This window comes from Eptatretus burgeri, chromosome 9 (assembly GCF_056783735.1).
Source record: "Eptatretus burgeri isolate ZD-2024b chromosome 9, Ebu_testis_v1, whole genome shotgun sequence".
Taxonomy (NCBI): Eukaryota; Metazoa; Chordata; class Myxini; order Myxiniformes; family Myxinidae; genus Eptatretus; species Eptatretus burgeri.
In genome coordinates this window covers 31,051,496-31,073,267 of record NC_140969.1, presented here as the reverse complement: position 1 = coordinate 31,073,267, position 21,772 = coordinate 31,051,496, and the positions used below count along the sequence as shown (strand labels likewise).

The window sequence follows — 21,772 nt, the reverse complement described above, 5'->3', positions numbered from 1 at the left end:
GACTAGACACACGCCTCAAGCGGCGCAAACACCTATAAGCCTTGCGGACATGTGACCACCAACACCACACCTCCACGCCAACACAACGCTCCCCGCATTGTGCCCTGCCCACGTACGCCACTACACCACAAATTCCTTTATCAAATAACTCTGTTCTCAAAGTAAATCTTTGTGTTTGTCGTTTTGATGTATTTTATGCTCGTGTTTGTATTTAAACTATATTACCATAACGGAAGTGTGTGTACATGTATGTTGCTGCTGTTGCCTGCTATCTTCACATGTGTGTGGGTTTCAGGAGGTAAAACAGAGACCTCAGAGAAAAAAAACCAGAGGGAGGCCAGGTCTCAAAGTGTGTGTGTGTGTATGTGTGTGTGTATGTGTGTGTGTCTACGTATGGGGTTTCAGAATGTGGAATGGACTCCTCTCCCAGGGCATGCTCAAAGTATCCACCTTCATTTCAGTAAGGGATCATGATTCATGGACCAAGCTGTGAAGTTTTCTGTTTTCATTTTTGTGCGTAGGGCTCCCTTCAGGATCGTCGCTGAGCCCCGGACAGCTTCCAACTGTGGTTTGTTTGTTGTGATATTCCCAAGGATGTTTTTTTAATATCTCTGAGGTTCTTCGTCGTCACTGGTCCAACAACTTTGGCATTTTTCAGCTTCCAGGATATTTTCACTTCATGCTTGAGGACTTGAGGTCTTGGTATTTGGTCATTTTCTTGATTTCTGCATCATTAGTCCAAAATCACCAATACTAACACCTCAATTAGCAATGCCTTCTTCTCTTTTTTGCACCAAAGTATGATAGTTGGTCACAATACTTTGTTTTCAATGTTCATGCCTGTCTTTGCATCTGCAATACACAATAAGGTCATACATGAGCGGTACTTCAATGTTTTCAGTGATTGCTTTTGGTTCGTTTTCCCACAAATTTTCTGGAATATCAGTTTTTGCAGATGTGCCAGCAGATTACTTTACAACCTTTGTTATGTGTACAGCTGTTCAGACTCCTAACCCCATTTGCACCCCTCACATGTCTTTTTTTTCCTCCTCTCCCACACCCTTTTCTGTCACTCTGTCCCCTCCAGGTCCCCCCCCCCTTTTCTCATAAAATGCAGCATTCTCCTCCCACACCTCTGTATGTGTGTCTCTCTGTCTCTCCCTCACGCAGTGAATAGCAACGTTTGAGGTGTCGCTTTCCCCTCCTCCCCCCTAACTCCACCTTCCTCATCCTCTCTGCCTCCCCTTCCCCTGCGTCCTCCCCCCCCCACCCCCTTCCCACTTTATTGACACGTCAAAGTGACTGGTTGTATTTGCTTGTCTTTAAAATAAACATGAACAGCTGGATTAAATTATATTTAATACAAATCTTCATGAAATAACACTTTAAATTAGCTATATTTTGCCCTCTTTTTAAACAAATCTTAGCCGCCAATATTGCACCACCATTTCACGGTGGGCGGTGTAAAGAGATCAACAGAGCTTAAGCTCTGAGTGAAACCAAGAGCACCACACAATTAACCTTTTTAAAGTCCATGAAAGTTTGAATTGATTGATTAACTGAAACCTTTCCAGTCACTGAGAATGGGTACTTTTGAAATATAACGATATAAGCAATACACAAGCAGTAGATCACAGAAAGGAAGTAGTATGCATTCCACAAACAAAAGTCAACTTTATTTGGAAGTTTAGCAAAGCTGCCATAGCATGAGGAATGTTAATTTATATCAATTACACCAAACAAATCAAAATACAAATCAAATTGTTTGGTGAAATGATGCAATAATAGGCAAACAGGTAGAATGAAGTTAATCGTAGGATCAAGTCGAGTTGTGTCGTTGACACAATGTTGCCAAATAACATGAACAATACTCAAATTGAACACAAATCAAAACGTTTCATGCACAGTAAACAGAAAAAACACTACAAACAATTCCAAAATAATTTTTCTTTTCCCCAAAAATAGCAAATTAAGAAAAAAAAAAAAAAAAAGAACCAACAGGTAAAAACACACAAACAACTCCAATCTAAGAAAGGCAGATCGATAAGACCAATTATAAGGCAAGAACATGGGGATGGAAGAGTTTTGCGAGTGATTGTTGGAGCAGGAAAGGGATTCTGGGATGAAAACTTGTGATGGAGTAAATACTTTTACATGAGAAATAGGTAATACGTAAATAAAAAGTTGCCACGTTTTCAACATTGCAAAGTTGCAATGATCATGTTTGAAGATAAGCGAGTATAAAAGCGATTCATACAAGCTGCGATGCTTGGTGCTTCTCATGTCGTTCTCTGACCTGGTTATACTGATCTAATGTCTGCTGTAACAAAAGGGTTGAAATGAAACTCGGCACATTCGGATTGTGCCTTTTAAAAATAGATGGCCCGAGCGAAGATGATGAAAAGCCATTTTGCATTGGGCAAATCGTTCTCATCCCATTTAGTATGCAGTATATTAACACCAAACATTTTGCTGTGAACACAAAATCCAAAATGATCAGGCATATTTAAAATAAAAACATTGGCATGACTGGAGATTGTAGAACGTTCATGACATTGTACTGTCCAATACAATTCAGGTGAAAAGACTGAAGAAAAACAAAATCACGAAGAATAGTTGTTACCAAACTGGCAAAAGGTGTTTTGTTTTTGAATACAGTCAAGGCTCATGGAGGAGATCGAATGCAGAATGGACCAGGACGTAACAGAACGAATACAAGAGTAGGAAGGGGGAGGGGGGTGTGCAAACACACCAACAAGCAGGGTAGAGGAACAAAATTGAGGTTGACTTGGAGGAATGAGGGATATGGGGAAGAATGATAGCAAGAGGAAGACACAGCAGATGCTCCAATGTAAGAGTTATTTCACTCCCTGTATTTCATTTTACCCCATCATTGTCACCCCCGGTTTCATTACAATTAAGGTGTAATTGACAGTGGTGGTAGTCATGGCTGATACTCTTCACCAAGTTTTGCTGAGTTTACGACAAGTCGTGAGCGATCCCATGGATAATAATTTTTCCTGTATGGGTGGTCACTCATCAAAGGGAGAAAAATTTCCATCGAGCGGCCATGGAAATTGGACCCACACCATTGGATGTCATGCAACAAGGCTTTACACACTCCACAACCAAAATTCACAAAATCTTTGGTGAAATTCAAAGGCAATATTTACAACTCAATAAATACATCAGCACTGACTCACAGCAGGTGTAAGCAATAATATGGTAGGAATGTAATATTTCTCCTGCTGTGCATCCTTCATTAGGAGAATTGCAAAACCATCCCACTTCATGGGGTCTTCCTTCCCATCATAAACTAGGCAGGCAATACAACGACAACAAGGAATTGAAATTTGAGCAGCCCTCCTCTTCCCCTCTCCCCCCACCCAAACCTGATCTTGCACTCTTGTCCAACCCCACCTGCCTCAACAAAAATCACTCAGCTTTCATGGGCTTGGAGATACGCTTCACTCGAGCATAAGGGCCCATTGTTGGATCAAACACGAAATCGAAGAGAACTTTCACCCAAGACGTGTGATGAGGTAGGTTATTGTAGTATTCAGGTGCAATTTCGCGTACCTGTTAACACAAACAAACACTTCACTTCAAAATCTTGCTTGCGAACACACAAGTAAAATCAGTTTAGGCTCGAGCAGTCCCACAAAACAAAACGAGAACAAACAATCGGAGATTGCATACCCTCACCCAGACTCGTTTGGCTTGGTTTTATAGAACATATCGTATAGACATACTCACATTATAATTATACATACTTTATAGAGGTACTCGGTTGAAAAAAATTAATAAATAAAAGACAACATGTACTACCATCCACCACAAGGTGGTGTTTCTAGCCAACTGTACATCAGCACATTCTGTGCAGACAAACAGACTTAAATGCAATTCCCCCCTTTGATAAGAGTAACAAGCAATCCCACAAAAAATAAAATGAGCAATCATTGAATAAATCCCCAAATGTAAATTTGTAATCCTGAAAGGCCAACCATACACCAACATTGCTTGGTTTCATACCAGAGGAAGTCTGCTGCCAGGTATGCTGGGAAAGTCATGGTGCTCCATGTGATAGCCAACATTAAAGGTGATCCTATTTAGAGGCCCGTAGTACGAATATGTCTCGTAGCCTTTGAGAAACATGTAGTGCTCCGCGATGAAGTGTCCAGAGATGGGATGAATTCCCATGCAGAGCAAGGAGCCCGCAATGAGATACACAATCGGCTTCACACCCCAGAGGCCACAGATTGTCAAGTCAAAGATTATCTGTACAACAACATTAGCGATCTCCATGCCAGACACTGGTTTGGGATTGACGTACAGAGGCCTAAGTGCATACAACAGTGGTTGCAGAAACAGCCAGACGATTTTTCGTGCAGGAGTGCAGAAGAACCAACCCTCAAATTCCGTTGGCACGTCCACATCAAGCCCTTCACCACCAAGGTAACGGTGATGGTCAATGTGATACTTCTTGAATGATACAGAGTAGGGCACGCCGACAGGCAGGTTCACAAATATTCCGAAAAATCGATTCCATCGAACTGACTTGTTGCCGAAAGCCACATTGTGCGATATGTCATGGATGGCGAGCGTAAGCGAATGATTTATGCAACCTCCAAAAGCGTACGCCCAGAAGATAACCCACTTCCATGGTAGGTCTTGCACGAGGAAACAAGCCAGGATCTGAACCATGACCATCGTTGTGACTGTCCATTTTAGTTGAGGGTCATGTGTCATCAAGCGTTTTACTTCAGGATACTTGGCTGTGGAAAAGAAGGGGGGGAGAGGTAGGTCAGTCATTGTGAATCAATGGGAGGTGACATGACAGTTGCAGTTGCTACATTGCCAATCACATTCCCCCCCCCCCCCAAAAAAAAGGCATCACAGGATTAGGGTTTACATTCAGGTGACAAAGTGCAAACGGTGGAGGAGAAAACCTGAATCTTGTGGTGGCAAATCAAGAACTCCCTGCCCCCTCCCCACCAAATATAATTTCTTCTGCCCACCCTCCATGTTGGTGGTGGCTATTCCTTCACAACCTAACATGCATGCTTGCAACAGAATCTACTTTGGATTTGTGTTCAGACAGCCATGTTGTGTTTGTTCAACTTGGTTGAAAATTTTCATCAACACTTATGCGACATGACAACAGTGTTTTAAAAGGCATTATAATACCGGCCAATATTTTATTTATCTCCACTGCACAAATAAATCAATGAAATGTAAAAATTACAAATATAAGTCATAATGATATTAAAAACTAGAGGGGGAGCACTCGGTAGAGTGCAAAACCTCTGCCTCCAATACTGCTAAGTCACTCAAGTGAACCTGATATCCTATTCATTCAATTTGACATCAACAGTGCTCACAGAGTTATAGTTTGCAACTTTCCCTTTTACCTTTAACTTTTACATACTCAATTCATTCGTCATAACTAGATTCCTTGAGACAAATTGATTTTACGTGGGTATATCCACCTGAAGTTCCAAAATCAGCCGCAATTATAATTTTGGCATGTTTTTTTTTTTGTTGGAAATCACTTATAACATGTAGAAATGCAACAAAAAAAAAATCGAAATTTTGTTGAAAAAAAAATTGCAAATTTTTTTCTCTAACAATTCTTTTTTGGGGGGGGGGGTTGGAAATCACTTAAAACATGTAGAAATGCAAAAAAAAAAATTTTTTTTTCAAATTGGCCGCCATAGCGGCCATATTGGATTTTGGACCAGTCCAAAATCTCATGGCATGATCCTTGGACCAGACCTAACCCCCCCCACCAAGTTTCGTCGAAATCCGTCAAGGAGTTTTTCCGTAATACTGTTCACAAACAAACAAACAAACAAACAGAAAGGGGTGAAAACAGTAATCTCCATCCATCTTCGATGGCGGAGGTTAACTAGCAAATACAACCCGTCTCTTTACTGACAGGGACAATAAATTGGGGGGGGGGGGCGGGGGCAAAGAGAGGAAGAGGAGGCAGGTGTAGTGTGAGAGGGGAGAGGGGAGGCAGAGAGGATGAAGAAGGGGGAGTGGAGAGCAAGAAATGGGGGAGGTGAAGAGAGACACCTCACCAAACGTTGCTATACACTGTGGGAGGGAGGGGTGTGAGAGAGAGACACACACCGAGAGAGTAATAGAGGTGTGGGAGGAGAGTGCTGCATTTTTATTAGGAGGGGACAGAGGGAGAGAGAGGGTGGGGGTGGGAGGAGGAAAAAAAACAAACAATGAACAATATTTTATTTATCTCCACTGCACAAATAAATCAATGAAATGTAAAAATTACAAATATAAGTCAAAATGATATTAATATATTGTTATTGATAATAAAATATTGTTATTCTTAATGAACGGACACACAAAAAAAAAACAAAAAAAAAACGTCACCAGCTGTACACACAACACAACAGAGTTTGTAAAGTAATCCGCACATCTGCAAACTTTGATATTCCAGTTCCAGAAAATGTGTCCAGGGAGTTTTGCCCCCACCTGGACAGATAGCCAAACAGTTCTCCCTTGGAGGCTAACAACCGAGATTCTCGGAGATTATGGCCCGCATGGGAAGGAAAGGGTGACAAATGCACATAACGGACGGAAGCACAGCACAACGGGGTTTATCATGAACCCACGACAAATAGACAGACAGAAGCAACTTAGATAAATACAGGGCTGAATGAAAATAAATCAAATATTCACAATGGTAATAATTCAAAGGGTAATAATCAAAACGGAATGCGAGGTAAAACTAAATCTAATTTTGAGGAGTCTCCGTACAGACAAGGGGACAGATAAAACAAAAGAAAAATCCCACTATTCCGGCACATATCTGTGTGCCCACGGATGGGTTTTGGTAGCTTGATGGTCACCAAACCGCTTCGTCACTGCATGGGAAAATGCGCCAAAAATGGCACACAGCCGCTCTCTGGGCGGGCAAATGTACAGGAGGAAATTCAGGCGTCGATACTCAATGCCAGGGCTCAGAAACTGCTGTGCAACTTTTGTCGATCGCCCTCGCCGACGCCGCTGCTCTACAAAATAGCGCCTTCTGTTCCACCGATGGAACAACACAAGGCTTCGAGGCTGGTCTCACATGATCCAGCCAACAATCAATAGCCGCTCCATCATGCGAGCCAATTCACCTTAGCAAGAACATGAGAATCGTGCAGCCTTCTTCACCGTGTAGAGGGAAAGCCAACCATAATGCCCTTCTCTTTCAACTGCCATATCCTGTCTCACTCGCTTCGGTCCAGTCCTCCTTCACGTACTGCTCCGAACTGAACTCCCTGCCTTCTTGTCGCACCTCGTGAGACTCCCTGACTGCCATCCTCACTCCCTCCTCTTCTCCGACGTCACGCCCATCAATCATCCATTCTGGAAGCGGGGGTTTTTGCCTGCTTGGACGTGCAGCTCGGTTATTGTTGTTTTAAGGATGTGATCCCTTTTTATTGCCGCTCTTGAAATACAAAAAAGATAGGAAAAGGTCACGGGGGGCGATCACATACTGGGAGAAATTATCCTTAATCGCTCCCTAATTAAACACAGCACCACCCCCCCCCCCCCCCCGTGTGGTGACATGTAACACTTAAGCTCACAGTTTCCCTCGTTAGTTTACATCGAGATGTCTCCTTCACATCCACAGACCAAGCTACTCTATCCAATCCTATCTTTCCTATGAAATTCCACTATCTACCCCACAAATAAAACATAGCCTTCTCCCAGAACCATATCTCCTGTAAGGTTCAATGCAAGCATTACCATTCCAGCCTTACAACTTACCGACTCACACCTAATTAGCCTATGAAATAAATTTGGAGGGGCTGTGGAAAGTGAGCCAGAGCTAATTTACCTATTCTCCTTAACATTCTACACCCCTTAAAAACAACAATTCAAATATTTGCAAAGCTCTTGGTTCCTCACTCCCAACTCCTGAGGCAGGTAGAAAATGCCAGAAAACACAAAACCTTAACTAAAACTTTATAATGTTTGTACAACAAAACTTTATAATCTAAAGACTGCGTTCCCGGGTGGATGCCACAATACCTAATGGTATCTGCAGAGCCATCGCAATTTACCTGTTCCAAATTTCCACAAGCCCTTGTTCTCAGTGACACATTAGTGGCATAGATCAAGCGAACCTTCACACACACACACACACACACACACACACACACACACACACACACACACACACACACACACACACACACACACACACACACACACACACACACACACACACACACACACACACACACACACACACACGACCCTGGCTTAAATGTTATGACACACATGAGTGATCTGCAATTAGGCAGCAGGGAGGTACCGTACAACAAAAATGCGAGGGGTGCTTCTGGTTGTGGTGCACACAGTCCCAAAACAAGTCGTCTGACTTACGACTTCTTCCCCCCCCCTTTCAACTATTCAATCCTTGACAACCAAACAGATCTTTTGCTCTACGCCCCACCGGGGAGAGTCTCCTCACCATCCAGCCTCATCCGGGTCACCAGGGATCACCTTACCACTCGCTGGTCGCCCATCCAATGGTTCCCCATTTCCAGACACCACCAGCTGCCAAGGACAAATTACCTTAGGGAGGGCCGCAGTCACCGCTCCTCCAGAGCTTGATCCATTTCTGTGGTCCCACATATCTCACCCCCCCCCCACACACACACAATCCAACACCATTTCCTCCCCTGTTGCCATTCAGTTCTCAAACATTGCAATGCAAAATGGTGATCATGTTCCTATACTGCCATGACCTGCTAACATGTTATAATCCACATTCATTCTCCAAACGCAATTCATTTCTTCACACATAACAAACATCAACACCACAAGACAATTCGGATTTCCAAACCGATCCATTTACTTACCATTGAGTCACTCTCGCCAGCTCTCATCATAATTACCTTAGTCCCAAGTTATAGCAAAACTGAACCCTTGGGAACAGTAAGCATCAGGGCACCTTGCCCTAAGTACAGGTCGCCGTAGATTGGTCAGGTCAAAGAGTGTCATCCACCCCTTGTAGCTTTCCTCACGCCCTTCCAATCCACCTCTGTGTATTCGTTGCTTTCAATCTCCCTAGATTCCACTTCTTTTTTTTTTCTTTCTAAATTTGCCGATTATTCCAAAATCTTGTAGACCAACATGGCTAATATTTGGGTGCAATTGTAAACTTCAAGATGAGATGTCAGAGAATCAGGCCAGTCAGTCACAAGAACTGTGTCAACAGATATTCTTGCAAGAGGCAGCAGGATCGATGCCTGCATCCTCCTCCAGGATCTGGTAGACCTAAAGTTCTCACATCTATTCCCAGAAGCCTACATCTTCCTCCAGGATCTGGTGGACCCATTGTTCTCTCATCCACTCCCAGAAAAAAGGTGGCCACAGCTGAAATCCAGGCCACAGATATTGCCACAGCCCAGTGGACCCAGGTAAAATTGTATCTCTTGGTTCTGTCAGGTCGAGGGCAGAGCAAGGCCATGACCGGCTGACCCACAACTAGCATGAGAACAACAACTCCCAGGCACGCATGGACGCTGACAAATGTACTCCACCATCCACGATAGACAAACAGCCACTATGGTTCACGCAAACACCATCACCTGACCCTAGGCTGTTACGCTTGTCTGCTCAGGTGCCTGCAATGAGAGTATGAGTGAATTGAGATGTGTGTTGACCTCATGCAGCTCTTTATGCTTCTCTTTCATCTTCCCATATCACGGTTTACTTGCCCGCACTTTCTTCTCAATTCTCAAAAGCCCTTGCTGTGCTGGTTTGGCTTGCTGCAGGCACAGCCCATCCAATTCAGCTTGCAGGGCTAGAGCATCAGCCTGCACATGCTCCTGACAGCTACAATCGCTGTCCAACTCAGCTTCGAGCTCACGCACTCTCTCCCGAAGACTTTTCACCACTTTCTGGGTTTCGCTCTTGAAGGACTGCAATTCAGTATGCAATGTCCTGATCTCCTGGCAAGTGTTCACCTCAAAGAGATTCCTTACAAAGCTCATCTTCCTCATTCATCTCGTTCTTGCCTCCCATCCAACAATCATTATCCAATGGTTCACTCCCCATGACACATTCCTCAACCTCAAACTGCTTCTCATGTGGCACAATCTCTGGAGCATCTTTTTCAACCACTGGATTGAAAGAAGACTGACAAAGTCCTTCATAAAGTTCAGCACGGGTCTCATTGCCAACAAGTCCAGTATTTGGTAATTCACCTTCATCATGAAGTTCATCCACCTGTTTCTCCTCATTATCCCTTGCTGAAGAATCTATGGGACTGACATCTGGAGGGATTCTGGGGTACATTAGCTACTGCAAGTTCATCCAATGAAAAATGCTTAGCATCATCTTCATCACCAGAATCCTCGAAATTGATACCAAGTGGGAGCAGTTTCTCTTCAAAGCCTGCACTTAACTCACCCTGGTTTGATTCAAGATGAGCCTCCTGCTCCACCAACAGGAAGCCACAGCTGCTGCAACTCTTCTCCTCAACACATCCTTCCTGGGATTGTTCCAACATTGGCTCAACAAAACAAACTTCAAGACTTGCCTTCTTGTAAGTACCAAGTTCAGGAAGATCACTTTTCTCCTCCAGCACCTTCACGACTTCAATTTCATCTTCCTTCACAGTATCCAATGTCACCCCCAACCGTACAATCATCAACAAGCACCTCTGTAAATCCACTTTCAACAACAGCTGCACCATCTGCATCACAACCACATGATTCGTAAACGGCGAATAATTGGCCTTCACAACCACTATCCAAATCTGAACTCTGGGATTGGTTCTGCAAATTCCTTTCGAAAACATCACTTTCCCACTTGTCCATTTGACAAGCATCCTGTGCTCTTCCTCTCGAGGTCCATCTGTGCCTGTTAAACCGCCTTGCATTTTTTTCAAATTGGGTAATTCTTTCTCCAGAGTTTACATCAGCAAGCTCACTTTTGGTCGTTTTAGAATCAGCCCCTTGCTCGGTATTTGGCATGTCAACGTCACTGTCGCTGTCCTCTACTACATGTTCTGCAAATAGTTCAAACATTAGCTCTGCCAAATCTGCTCGACCCATTTCAGTAACATCCCCAATGTCAAAGTTCAGCAAGTCCAGTTCAACTCACCATTGGTTTTGTACGCATCAATCAGCCCAAGCATGGTCTCAACAGAACCATAAACGTCACCAGTGTGACCAACAGAAAGTTTTGCTTGTATCACCTCTCCTTTAATGGTATTATCCCAAGAATTCAGCTGCTCCTGTAACATGTAATCCATCCTTTCCCCATTCAATTGTGGCTCCCTCAAGCCTTTATCAGCTAACACCCGCTCTTGTTCTGTTACACGAGTTTCCAACTTTTGCACTTCCTCAGCCAAACTACCACTCTGGCGCTTACAAAATCCCGATTCCTATACCTGCCATTGCATTTGGTATCCACCCAGGTGGGATAGCCCCCCAGATCCTCATTTACTTTGTCAATTATTACTTGCAAAATCGAAAATTTTTCAAGTATATTGGTCAGTCGATTTTGTTATTGTCTGTCTGTCTGTTTGTCTCTCTATTGCCTACAGATCACAATTTAAACTGATCTTCATGAAATTTCACCACATGGGAGAGTTTGTCAGAAAGAAGACTTTTGTTTGAGGTCAAAAGGTCAACAACTTCAGTGAGATTACTGAAATCCTTAAATTTCATCCGATTGACTTGAAATTTGAAGAGGATTTATATTTCAGGTCACTGAATTCAACCAGACAATTATTTTGGAGGTTCACATTGGCCAAAAGATCAACATAGACGAATTTCAACATAAACTAATGTGCTGTGTCACGTGGTTGGGTTTTCGTATATCATGCCTCGCCCGCTAGGGGTGGCAGGAGTGTACTTCTGGTCGCGCAATAAAGCGGAGTTGATGCTGGCGCGCGTGCTTCTTGCGTCCCACTGCACCTCGTACACTCTAGTTGGCTGACGAGGATGGTTGAATACGGACTTGTGCCCGTTTTCGTCGGAGACGACTTCGAATTGTTTTCGGAGCAATTGGGATGCTATTTCCACGCAAACGATGTGGTCGACGAGAGCAAACAAAAGTCGATCTTGCTCGCTTCGCTTTCGGCGGAGCATTATCGACTACTGAGTGATTTGGTGGCTCTGAACAGGCCCCGGGATGACGAGCTGTCGTTTCGGGACATTGTGCAGAAGATGAAAGCACACATGGCGCCGGAGAAGTCATTACAACTCGCTCGATACCAGTTCGGTCGCCTCTCGAGAGGTGCAGAGGAACGCGTCGCTGATTTCGTGGCGCGGATTAAGCGTTCTTCCGTGGCCTGCAAGTTCACGGCGGGGGAGCGTCCAGCTCGGCTCAGAGATCATTTTATTGCTGGTTTACAAGATGCGAAGATGGTTTCAGCGGTTTTACGGCTGAAGGGTGGAGCCATTACATTCGATTCGGCGGTCAGCACGGCTACGGCGATCGAGCAGACTCGCGGAGATGTTCGGGCCATCACCGGCAACGCGGGGTCGCGAGCACCCCGGGACGCACGCACGACCTTCGATGCGGGTCGGACGTCGCCGCACGACCGCGCGTGCGGCGGGGTGACCCCGCGGATATGCTTGGGATGTGGAGGTCGACACCTGCGCCGTGCGTGCCCATATAAAGGCAACGTGTGTTTAAATTGTCACAAGGTGGGTCATTTGGCGCGTGTGTGCCATGGGGCGCCGGCCGCCGTTAAGGTCATGGACGGCGATGTGCGAGGCGACTCGGGGCGGAACCAGCGGCCGTTGATGGACCTGTTTTCAATTGGCCCGGCGGCGGCGCACCCGATGACGGTGGAAGTCGAAGTGAACAAAACGCCGATCACGTTCCAGGTCGATACGGGAGCAGCGGTGTCGCTCATCGGCGAACAGACCGCGCGTAGACTCAACGGCCTGAAGCTTATCAGGTCAAACCTCACGCTGTTCACGTACACCCGCGAGAAGATAACGCCAGTCGGGATGGCAGACGTGTCTGTGCGGTACCAAGGCCAGGTCGCCACGCTTCGGGTGTACGTCGTGCGGGGGAGGGGACCGTCTCTCCTCGGCCGAGATTGGCTGGCCCGCATCAGGCTAGACTGGGCCGCAGTTCACCTTGTGCAACCCGTGCCAAGCCGGTGGGAGGATCAGTTAGAGGAGATTCTTCAAAGACATCAAGGGTTGTTTAGCGACGACCTTGGGAAACTCAAGGGCATGGAGGCAAAGCTCTTCTTGAAGGAGGGGGTGGTTCCTCGGTTTTGTAAACCACGTCTTGTGCCGTATGCCCTGCGGAACAAGGTCAAGGGTGAACTGGATAGGCTGGAGGCCTGTGGAGTGATCGAACGGGTGTCGTGCTCAGATTGGGCCACCCCGGTTGTCACGGTGCTGAAACGGAATGGAGACGTCCGATTGTGCGGGGACTTCAAATCCACGGTTAACCCGGGGCTCAGCGTGGAGCAATATCCATTGCCGTCAATTGATGAAATATATGCGCGATTGGCGGGGAGTCAATACTTCACGAAGCTAGACCTGCGTGATGCATATTTTCACCTGCCGATGGATCCTGGGAGTAGCGAGCTTTTGACAATCAACACGTGTCAAGGACTCTATCGATATACCCGACTCTGTTTTGGGATTGCTTCGGCCCCAGCTTTGTGGCAGAAAGCCATGGATCAGGTTTGCATTGGCCTGCCCGCTCAGACCTACCTGGATGATGTGCTCATTGCGGGGAAAACGGCGGACGAGCATCTTGCGAACATTGCCCAAGTGTTGACAAAGCTAGAAGCATGCGGCCTGCGCTTCAACAGAAACAAGTGCGCGTTCTTCAAGCAGCGCTTGGAATACCTCGGGCACATCATCACGCCGGAGGGGCTGTTGAAAGGTCCTCGGAAGGTGGAGGCGATTCAGCACATGCCACCGCCTCGCGACAAGACGCAGCTGCCCTCGTTCATTGGTATGGCCCAGTATTACCAAAGGTTCGTGCGCGGGCTCAGCTCACAACTTGCGCCGTTAACACGGTTGCTCAGAAAGGACGAGCGCTGGGCTTGGGGGCCTGCACACCAGGCGTCGTTCGACCGCGTCAAGCGGCGGCTCACAGAGGATACGGTCCTCGTGCACTACGAGCCTGCGCGTCCGCTCCTATTGGCATGCGACAGCTCTGCATATGGCATCGGGGCAGTGCTCTCCCACAGGATGGACGATGGTTCCCAGCAGCCTGTTTGTTTTGCATCCCGGACCCTGTCCACAGCAGAGCGCGGATATGCCCAGATTGAGCGTGAGGCTCTCAGCCTCGTCTGGGGTGTGCGGAGGTTTCATCAATACCTGCTGGGGCGGCATTTCACTTTGCAGACGGATCACAAACCGCTTCAATTCATCCTGAGACCCGAGCGCGGGGTGCCGGTGGTAGCGGCTGCGCGAATACAGCGGTGGTGTCTGTTTCTGGGTGCTTACGATTATGATATTCAGTTCCGAAGCACTGAGAAGCATGCCAACTGCGACGGGCTCTCACGCTTGCCGTGTGCGGAGGGTCCAGCTGCGTCTGAGTTGGCCGACCGGGTCGATGTGTTCGCGCTGGGCCAGGTCCAAAGCGGGCCGGTCACGGCCAGGCAGGTCGCGGTGGAATCGGCTCGTGATCCGGTGCTTGCCCGTGTCGTCCAGGCGATTTCTACGGGGAATTGGAGCGATCTGCCTTCGACACCGGCATTTCAACCTTTCACGTCACGCGCATTGGAGCTGTCGTTGGTCCAACGGTGCGCAATGTGGGGAATGAGGACGGTGATTCCACCGAGGTTCAGGCAGCGGTGTTTGGAAGAACTGCATGTCAGTCACCTTGGCATCGTGAAGACCAAGAGTCTTGCTCGTAGCCTGTTGTGGTGGCCGGGGTTGGACAAAGACATTGAGCAGTTGGTTAAGCGTTGCGCCACGTGCCAGACAGATGCTGATAACCCGCGTTGAGCCTAGGGTCTATGGCCTGTGCCAGACCGAGCTTGGCAGAGGGTCCATGTAGATTTTGCGGGACCGGTTAATGGCAAAATGTTTTTGATTGTGATCGATGCATTCTCTAAATGGCCGGAAGTTGTAGTAATGCAGCATACATCAGCAAACATTACAGTAGAAAAACTGCGGACGATCTTTGCTAATAAAGAATTACCTGAGATTCTGGTCTCTGATAACGGTCCGCAGTTCATCGCAGGTGTATTTGATGAGTTTATGCGTCAAAATGGTATTCGACATCTAAGGTCCGCACCGTATCATCCTGAGACGAATGGCCAAGCTGAGTCGTTTGTCAAGATGTTGAAGCGGGCTTTGCGCAGGGGGGGTGTTGCACCTGTGCAGACGGTGGTTGATGTCTTTTTGCTCCATTACAGGAATGCAGTTCATCCTGTCACGGGTGATTCGCCTGCCATTCGTCTCTATGGACGGGCATTGCGATCCAGACTGGATTTGCTGCGACCTGGAGGGTCGGGGAGTGGGGCGATGTCGCATCCGACGCGGCTGCGCGGCTTCGATGTGGGACAACGGGTAATGGTGCGCGATTATTTCCACGGTTTCAAATGGGTGCCGGCGGTGGTCTCTGTGGTGCTGGGGCCGGCGAATTGCATGGTGCGGACTGATGGTGGGGATGTGTGGAAGCGGCACGTGGACCAAATGCATGATCGCTGTTCAGCGTCACCCCCCCCCCGCACCTCCCCGGGCCGAACGATGTGGGACCCCCACCGGTGATGTCGCCGGCACCTGACGTTGTATTGCCGGGGCTGGTTGGGCCGACGCCCAGGGGGTCTTCGCCTGATGCCGTCCTACCCGGGGACGTCGGGCAGGCTGGGCGGTCGGGGGTGGTTGGGGTGGCGGAAGGTGCGAGTCCGGGGAGGGTGTCACCTCGACCGAGCCGGGAGGCGTCTGAGCCTGGACTGTCTGGCGGCGCTGCCCGTCCGAGGCGGGTCAGGGTGCGGCCGCGGTACTTGGAGGATTATGAGTGTTGATGGGTTTCAGGTGGTCATGTTGTGATTGTCCTTTCATCGTGTGATGGGTCATTTTTACGAGGGGAGGAGTGTGCTGTGTCACGTGGTTGGGTTTTCGTATATCATGCCTCGCCCGCTAGGGGTGGCAGGAATGTACTTCTGGTCGCGCAATAAAGCGGAGTTGATGCTGGCGCGCGTGCTTCTTGCGTCCCACTGCACCTCGTACACTCTAACTAATATGTAGCATGATATCTCAAAAAGTTGTGGACGGATTCGGATGAAACTTGGTGGACATGTTGGGGGTGTAACATGGAAGAATTTATTCTATTTTGATGAAGATCCGAATCTGGATCCAGACCTGATAATTCTTTAAAGGTCCCCTGACATGCCAACAGTGGTGTGCAGAGGTGGGGGGGGGGGCGACGGTGCGTTGGCCCTGGGCATCCATTGGATGGGGGCATTCAATCAGAGAAGGAAATGATAGTAATTTTAAAATTTCAGCGGTGATAAATCCATTTTTGGAGGCTCACCGCACTGCAGAGGCAGTTGTTAGCCCTTTATTCCTTTAACATGGTGTACCCTTTCTGTCTAGAGAAAATGGTGCTTCTCCCCATCCCCCCATACACATGCGCATGATGTACGTGGTGCAACCATCAAAAGCAACAAGCAGACGTGGCTGTTCGTTCCTGCGTTTCCTCGAGTCATAACTCGTCTTTTCTTCAGCTTTTTGTGCATCTAGATTAGTTATTTTACCTACTCAGGTCAGTGACTAGCTCTAGAACGGGTGCAACGACGTTTTTTATTGTTTTTTTGGTGATATTTTATGAAATATTTACGTGGGATGTAGTAAAGAGTGAAGCCTGTTTGATCAGAGGACTGCTTTGGCATTTAATCTCGGAATAGGAGACATTTATTCCTTAACATGTTAATATTCGAATACAGATACCACTTATTTGCAAGTCTATGATATAAATTGCACAAAATTATCAGTGGAGAATCAGTGTCAAATAATTTGATACGAAGGAACAAAGAAATGAAATATGGTTTATCCGTCTGCAACTGACCGATTGTTTACCATTTTCTTCCCATTTTCTCATGCGTCTTATGGTTTTTGAGATAGAAAATGAAATGTTACGAGTATTTTGTGTGCTTATTATTATCGAGTTTCAGAATTATTGCAGTATAGTTTATTCTCCACAACACAGCGCCTTCCTCAGCAAACAGCGGCAAAATGCCGTTGTTACGAACTTGCAGCGCAACAGGGGGAGCCACATTCCAGCGTCCGTGTGCAATCAGCCGTCCAAACGGCTGATTTGCATAAACGGATCAAGAGGGGCTTTGCCCTGGAAAACGCCAGCCAATCAGAGGTGAAAGGGGCGGAGCCAACCTGGGGTGAAGGTTCAGAGGTGAAAGGAGGAAGCGCCGATTTCGGGTGGCGAAACCTCCAACGGCTTCTCCCCTCGAGCTATAAAAAGCCACGTTGGCAACGCGCAGGGTTACCTGTTATCTATAACTGTTATCTATAACAATATTATTGTTTTAATTTTAATGGTTTAATGGTTTTATCTCCAATTAAGATTTTTTGTTCCCTTATTATCTACAAATACCAGAATTAATATTTGTTCAAGAGAAAATAAGCTTGTCTCAGAAGTGTGTAAGTAGTAATCACTTTATACATATATATTTTTATTTTTTCAAATGAAGAAAGTACAACCGAGTGGAGCACAGAACAGGGAAAAAAAAGAGGTGCAGAGTCGAAGATGAGTCCCATCAAAGAGGGGCATTCGATGCATGGATAAAAAGAAGTAAAGAAGAAGTTGGAGAACGTGGAGAAGTAAAAGATGATGTGGGTGCAGAGAAGGATTTTTCTGATACGGATTCAGCTCGGTCAGAACATAATACTCTCTCTCCTCAGTCTCGTTGTCAGGATGATGATCCATGTGAAGAAAATAAAGAAGATTTTAGCATATTTTTGCAAAGAAGCGATTTTGGCTGTTTGAAGAAACCAATTCCAGATCATTTGAAGATGACAATATTACAACATGGCCCTGAAAGATATCAGAATAAAAGTGGTCCATTTGCTGAGAAGGATGCGAGATCATTTTCCAAACAGTGATTTGATAAAGTTTCCACAAACGGAGAAATTGTGGAGAGAAAATGGTTGTTATACTCTCCATATCGGAAAGCATGCAACTGTTTTGTTTGCTTTTTGTTTCAAAGGAGCATTTGTCATGTGTCAAACTTTGGAAAGGAAGACGGTTTCTCCACTTGGAGAAAATTTAATCCAAGAATACCTGACCATGAGAAAAGCCCTTCTCATAGAGCTCACATGAGGGAATACCTGAACCTCGTAGTTCGACTCCATCATTCAACTACGATAGATGCTGAACTTCAACAGCAAATGTCTGCTGAAAAGAAAAGATGGAAAGCTATAACTGAACGGATTGTCGAGGTTATATCTTTTCTGGCAAAACAGAATCTGGCCTATCGTGGACATCGCGGAGAAGGAATACCTGGGTTATCACAGCCAGGGGAGACAGTCAGTGAAAATACAGGAAACTTTCTAGCAGTAATCAGACTTTTGGCCAAATATGATGACATCTTCGCAAAACACTTGCAGAGAGGGAAAGAGAAACCAAAAAGTGTCACCTACTTGTCCAACAGAATTCAAAACGAAATAATCAATCTTCTTGGTGAAACTGTGAAGAAAAATATAATTTCCGAAATTAAGGATGCAAAATATTTTAGCATAATGCTGGATTCAACTCCAGATATTGCCCATGAAGATCAGGTTTCTGAAATTCTGCATTACGTTCATATTGATGAAAACAGAAAAGTAGAAATAAAGGAGACATTTCTGGGATTTTTTCAAGTCAACAAGAAAGATGCAGTCAACCTGGTAAATAAAATTCAGGAAAAATTGGAAGAAGACAAAATTTCCATGAATGACTGTCGTGGTCAAGCATATGATAACGCAGTAGTTATGGCTGGAGTGAGAGGAGATGTTCAACAAAAAATTCTTGAAGTTAACCCAAAAGCTGTTTGTGAACTGCGAGAACCACAGCCTCAATTTGGCCTGTGTCCATGCAAGTGAGGTGCAACCTGTTGTTGTTACATTTTTTGGCATTCTAGAAAAACTCTTTACTTTTTTTTTCTTCCTCTGCTTGGACTTTTCTTCCTCAGACTGTGAAAAGACAGTGTGACACAAGATGGAGTTCCAGCCATGATGCTGTGCAAGTAACCCACGAAGAGTGTGACAACGTTATTGCAAGCCTTCAACACCTGCTGGAAGGAGCATTTTCAAGGGAAACTAAATCTGATGCAGGATCGCTACTGAACTCTATTCAACAGTTCCCGTTTATAGCTTTATTAAATTTTTGGTACTCAGTTTTATCATCAGTGGAGAAAGTTTCAAAACGTTTGCAGGATCCGAAAATGGGGTTCCATGAAGCTTCTTGTGATCTGGGAGGACTTATTCATATCTTGAATTTGATGAATGACGAAATTATCCACAATGCAATAGATTTAGCCAATGAATATTGTGAAAATTGGGGAATACCAATTGCACGAACAAGGAGAAGAAGAATAATTGCTGGAGAGTCAGCAAGAGATAGTGGACTGATGGCACAAGAAGAAATGAAGAGAGTAATGGTAGAGATTGTGAACAGATTAAAAACTGAAATTGAAGACCGCAGTGTCCATCTTCAAATACTCGATTTTCTTTTCTTCTGAACTTGAATTCAGTAGTGATTGAAGATGAACAAGAAAGAGAGAAATTTAAAAAAGGAATGTTCAGACTTTGCAAATTATTATGACAATGATGTAGTTGTAATTCAGTTATATGATGAAATTATTGATTTTGTGATGCTTCTTCGAGCTGGAGGGAATAGAGTTCCCCCTGATCCTGAAGATGCTCTGGAGTCTTTACTGCAGTATGGGAGGGATGTCTTTCCGACGCTGTGCGTTTCATACAGATTACTGCTTACAATCGCATTTTCAGTCGCAAGCTGTGAAAGGTCATTTTCAAAACTGAAATTAATAAAAACATATCTGAGGTCTTCTATGTCACAGGAGCGACTGACCAACCTGGCTTTAATAAGCATTGAAAAATAATTTCCCACACCTGATGTAAAAAGTGAATTAGTTCAGGTGTTTTGTGACAGGAGGTATCATTTGGGGAAAAGAACTTAATAAATTTAATTGATTTATATTAAAATCGTTTGATTTATATTAAATCGTTGAATAAAGCGTTTATTTCATGTTTCATCTGTGTTTCTATATTCAAAATGTTTTCCTTTCTCATAATATTTCTCAGTATATTAGGCCTTATACTTGAGTCTTTGGGGCATACAATCAAGATTTGCCCCGGGCATCACCAGACCTCTGCACGCCACTGCATGCCAAAGTACATAAATTTCATTTATATATGTGCTATAGGAGTTTTTCATCGTGATTTCTGATCTGACAATGTTTTTTCACAATACTCATTCTGTAAAATGTAAAATTAAAAAAACAAACCTCTTCGGGAACGCCCCTAAAAATTATCCTGAAAGGGGAGTAACCCACATGACGTCATATACAGGATGTCAAAGGCTGCACGTAAATTACTCGGGTTGGTGGTCTACATGATTGTATTGGCTTTCTGTGTGTTTCCACATTCAATTGATCGACTCAAACGCTTCGTTCATTTCTGCTTTAAAAAAATCAAACATTTGTTTTTGAATAATGGATGACATGGACTTTCACTTGTCTGGTAACGACAGTGAGTGTGAGAGAAATGAAGGATTTTCGTCTGAATCACATGGAGAATTGTCGGATAACGTAGTCGCGGGAGGTGAAGTTCAGGCAGCTGGAAATGAAATACGGCCTTACCAGTTCGAGCCCGAAGCAGGACAAGCAGAGGAAAATGCCGATGAAATTCCCGGAGTTCATGATGATCGGGAGGGCATCGAAGGAAGACTCGGAAATAACAACTGGTTAGACTAAATCCTATTCGTAATTCAATAATGTCAATTCGACTTGCATACTGCTCGATATCAGAAATATTTCGGCCGTATCATCGGCCGTGTCTCTCCGTGCATAAAACGAAGCAATCTCGCTGTCTGGATACGATGAAAACTTGTGTGCAGAACACACCTTGTGACACAATTGTCTAGAGTAGTCTGAAAAATCTGACGTTCTGTTGCATTTTTATTTATTTTATTCCTACTGTCATCATGTAGTGCCAGTAGAAAACAATGAAAAAAAGAGAATAATCAAATAAAGCTGCAGCACGTCAGATTTATCGGACTAGTCGGACGGACGACGGATTTATCGGACTAGTCTAGACTCTAGAGATCTCGAGTTGACAAGTAACCTGTATTAGCATGCACACAATGTATAAGTCAATGCGTAAGAGTCCCGAGGCTATGAGGCCGTGTAATAGGAGATAAATTTGTCTTTCATAGTTGTGCAAACATTTTTTTCCCTTTTCTTTTATTACAGCATTTTGGCTAATTGTTAATGAATAGTATGCCAATGGAAGCAGTCCCTTCAATTCAGATGTCCATATTCTCCGACTTTTATCATCTTTCGGGAATACATGAAGGCTTACACCGTCTTTGCTTGTATTGCTGCATCCTGCTACAATACATCTTGCAGGTATTTTCGAAAGTACGGCCAAAACTATTTAAAACTTTCGCGAAACAATCACTGGAATTAAGACTCTCACAGAGATTGCACTAACATGTGCAAAATGCATTTGTACGTACTTTACAAGGCGCGCGACATCTCGACTTTCGAGTCACTCCACTCTGTGCG

At 45.2% G+C, this 21,772-nt stretch overlaps 1 protein-coding gene across 1 annotated transcript in view; it reads right to left on the bottom strand.

Moving 5' to 3' along the window:
• Positions 1-1,650: 1,650 nt before the first annotated feature.
• Positions 1,651-21,772, bottom strand: part of LOC147019831 (sphingolipid delta(4)-desaturase/C4-monooxygenase DES2-like) — a 32,845-nt gene continuing 12,723 nt past the window's right edge. Inside the window, exons 2-3 of the mRNA XM_085894597.1 lie at positions 4,033-4,775; positions 1,651-3,579 (exon numbers count right to left, since the gene is read on the bottom strand). Of these exons, the coding sequence (XP_085750723.1) occupies positions 3,436-3,579; positions 4,033-4,749 (861 nt within the window). The 5' untranslated portion in view covers positions 4,750-4,775 and the 3' untranslated portion in view covers positions 1,651-3,435. The remainder of the gene's footprint in view (positions 3,580-4,032; positions 4,776-21,772) is intronic.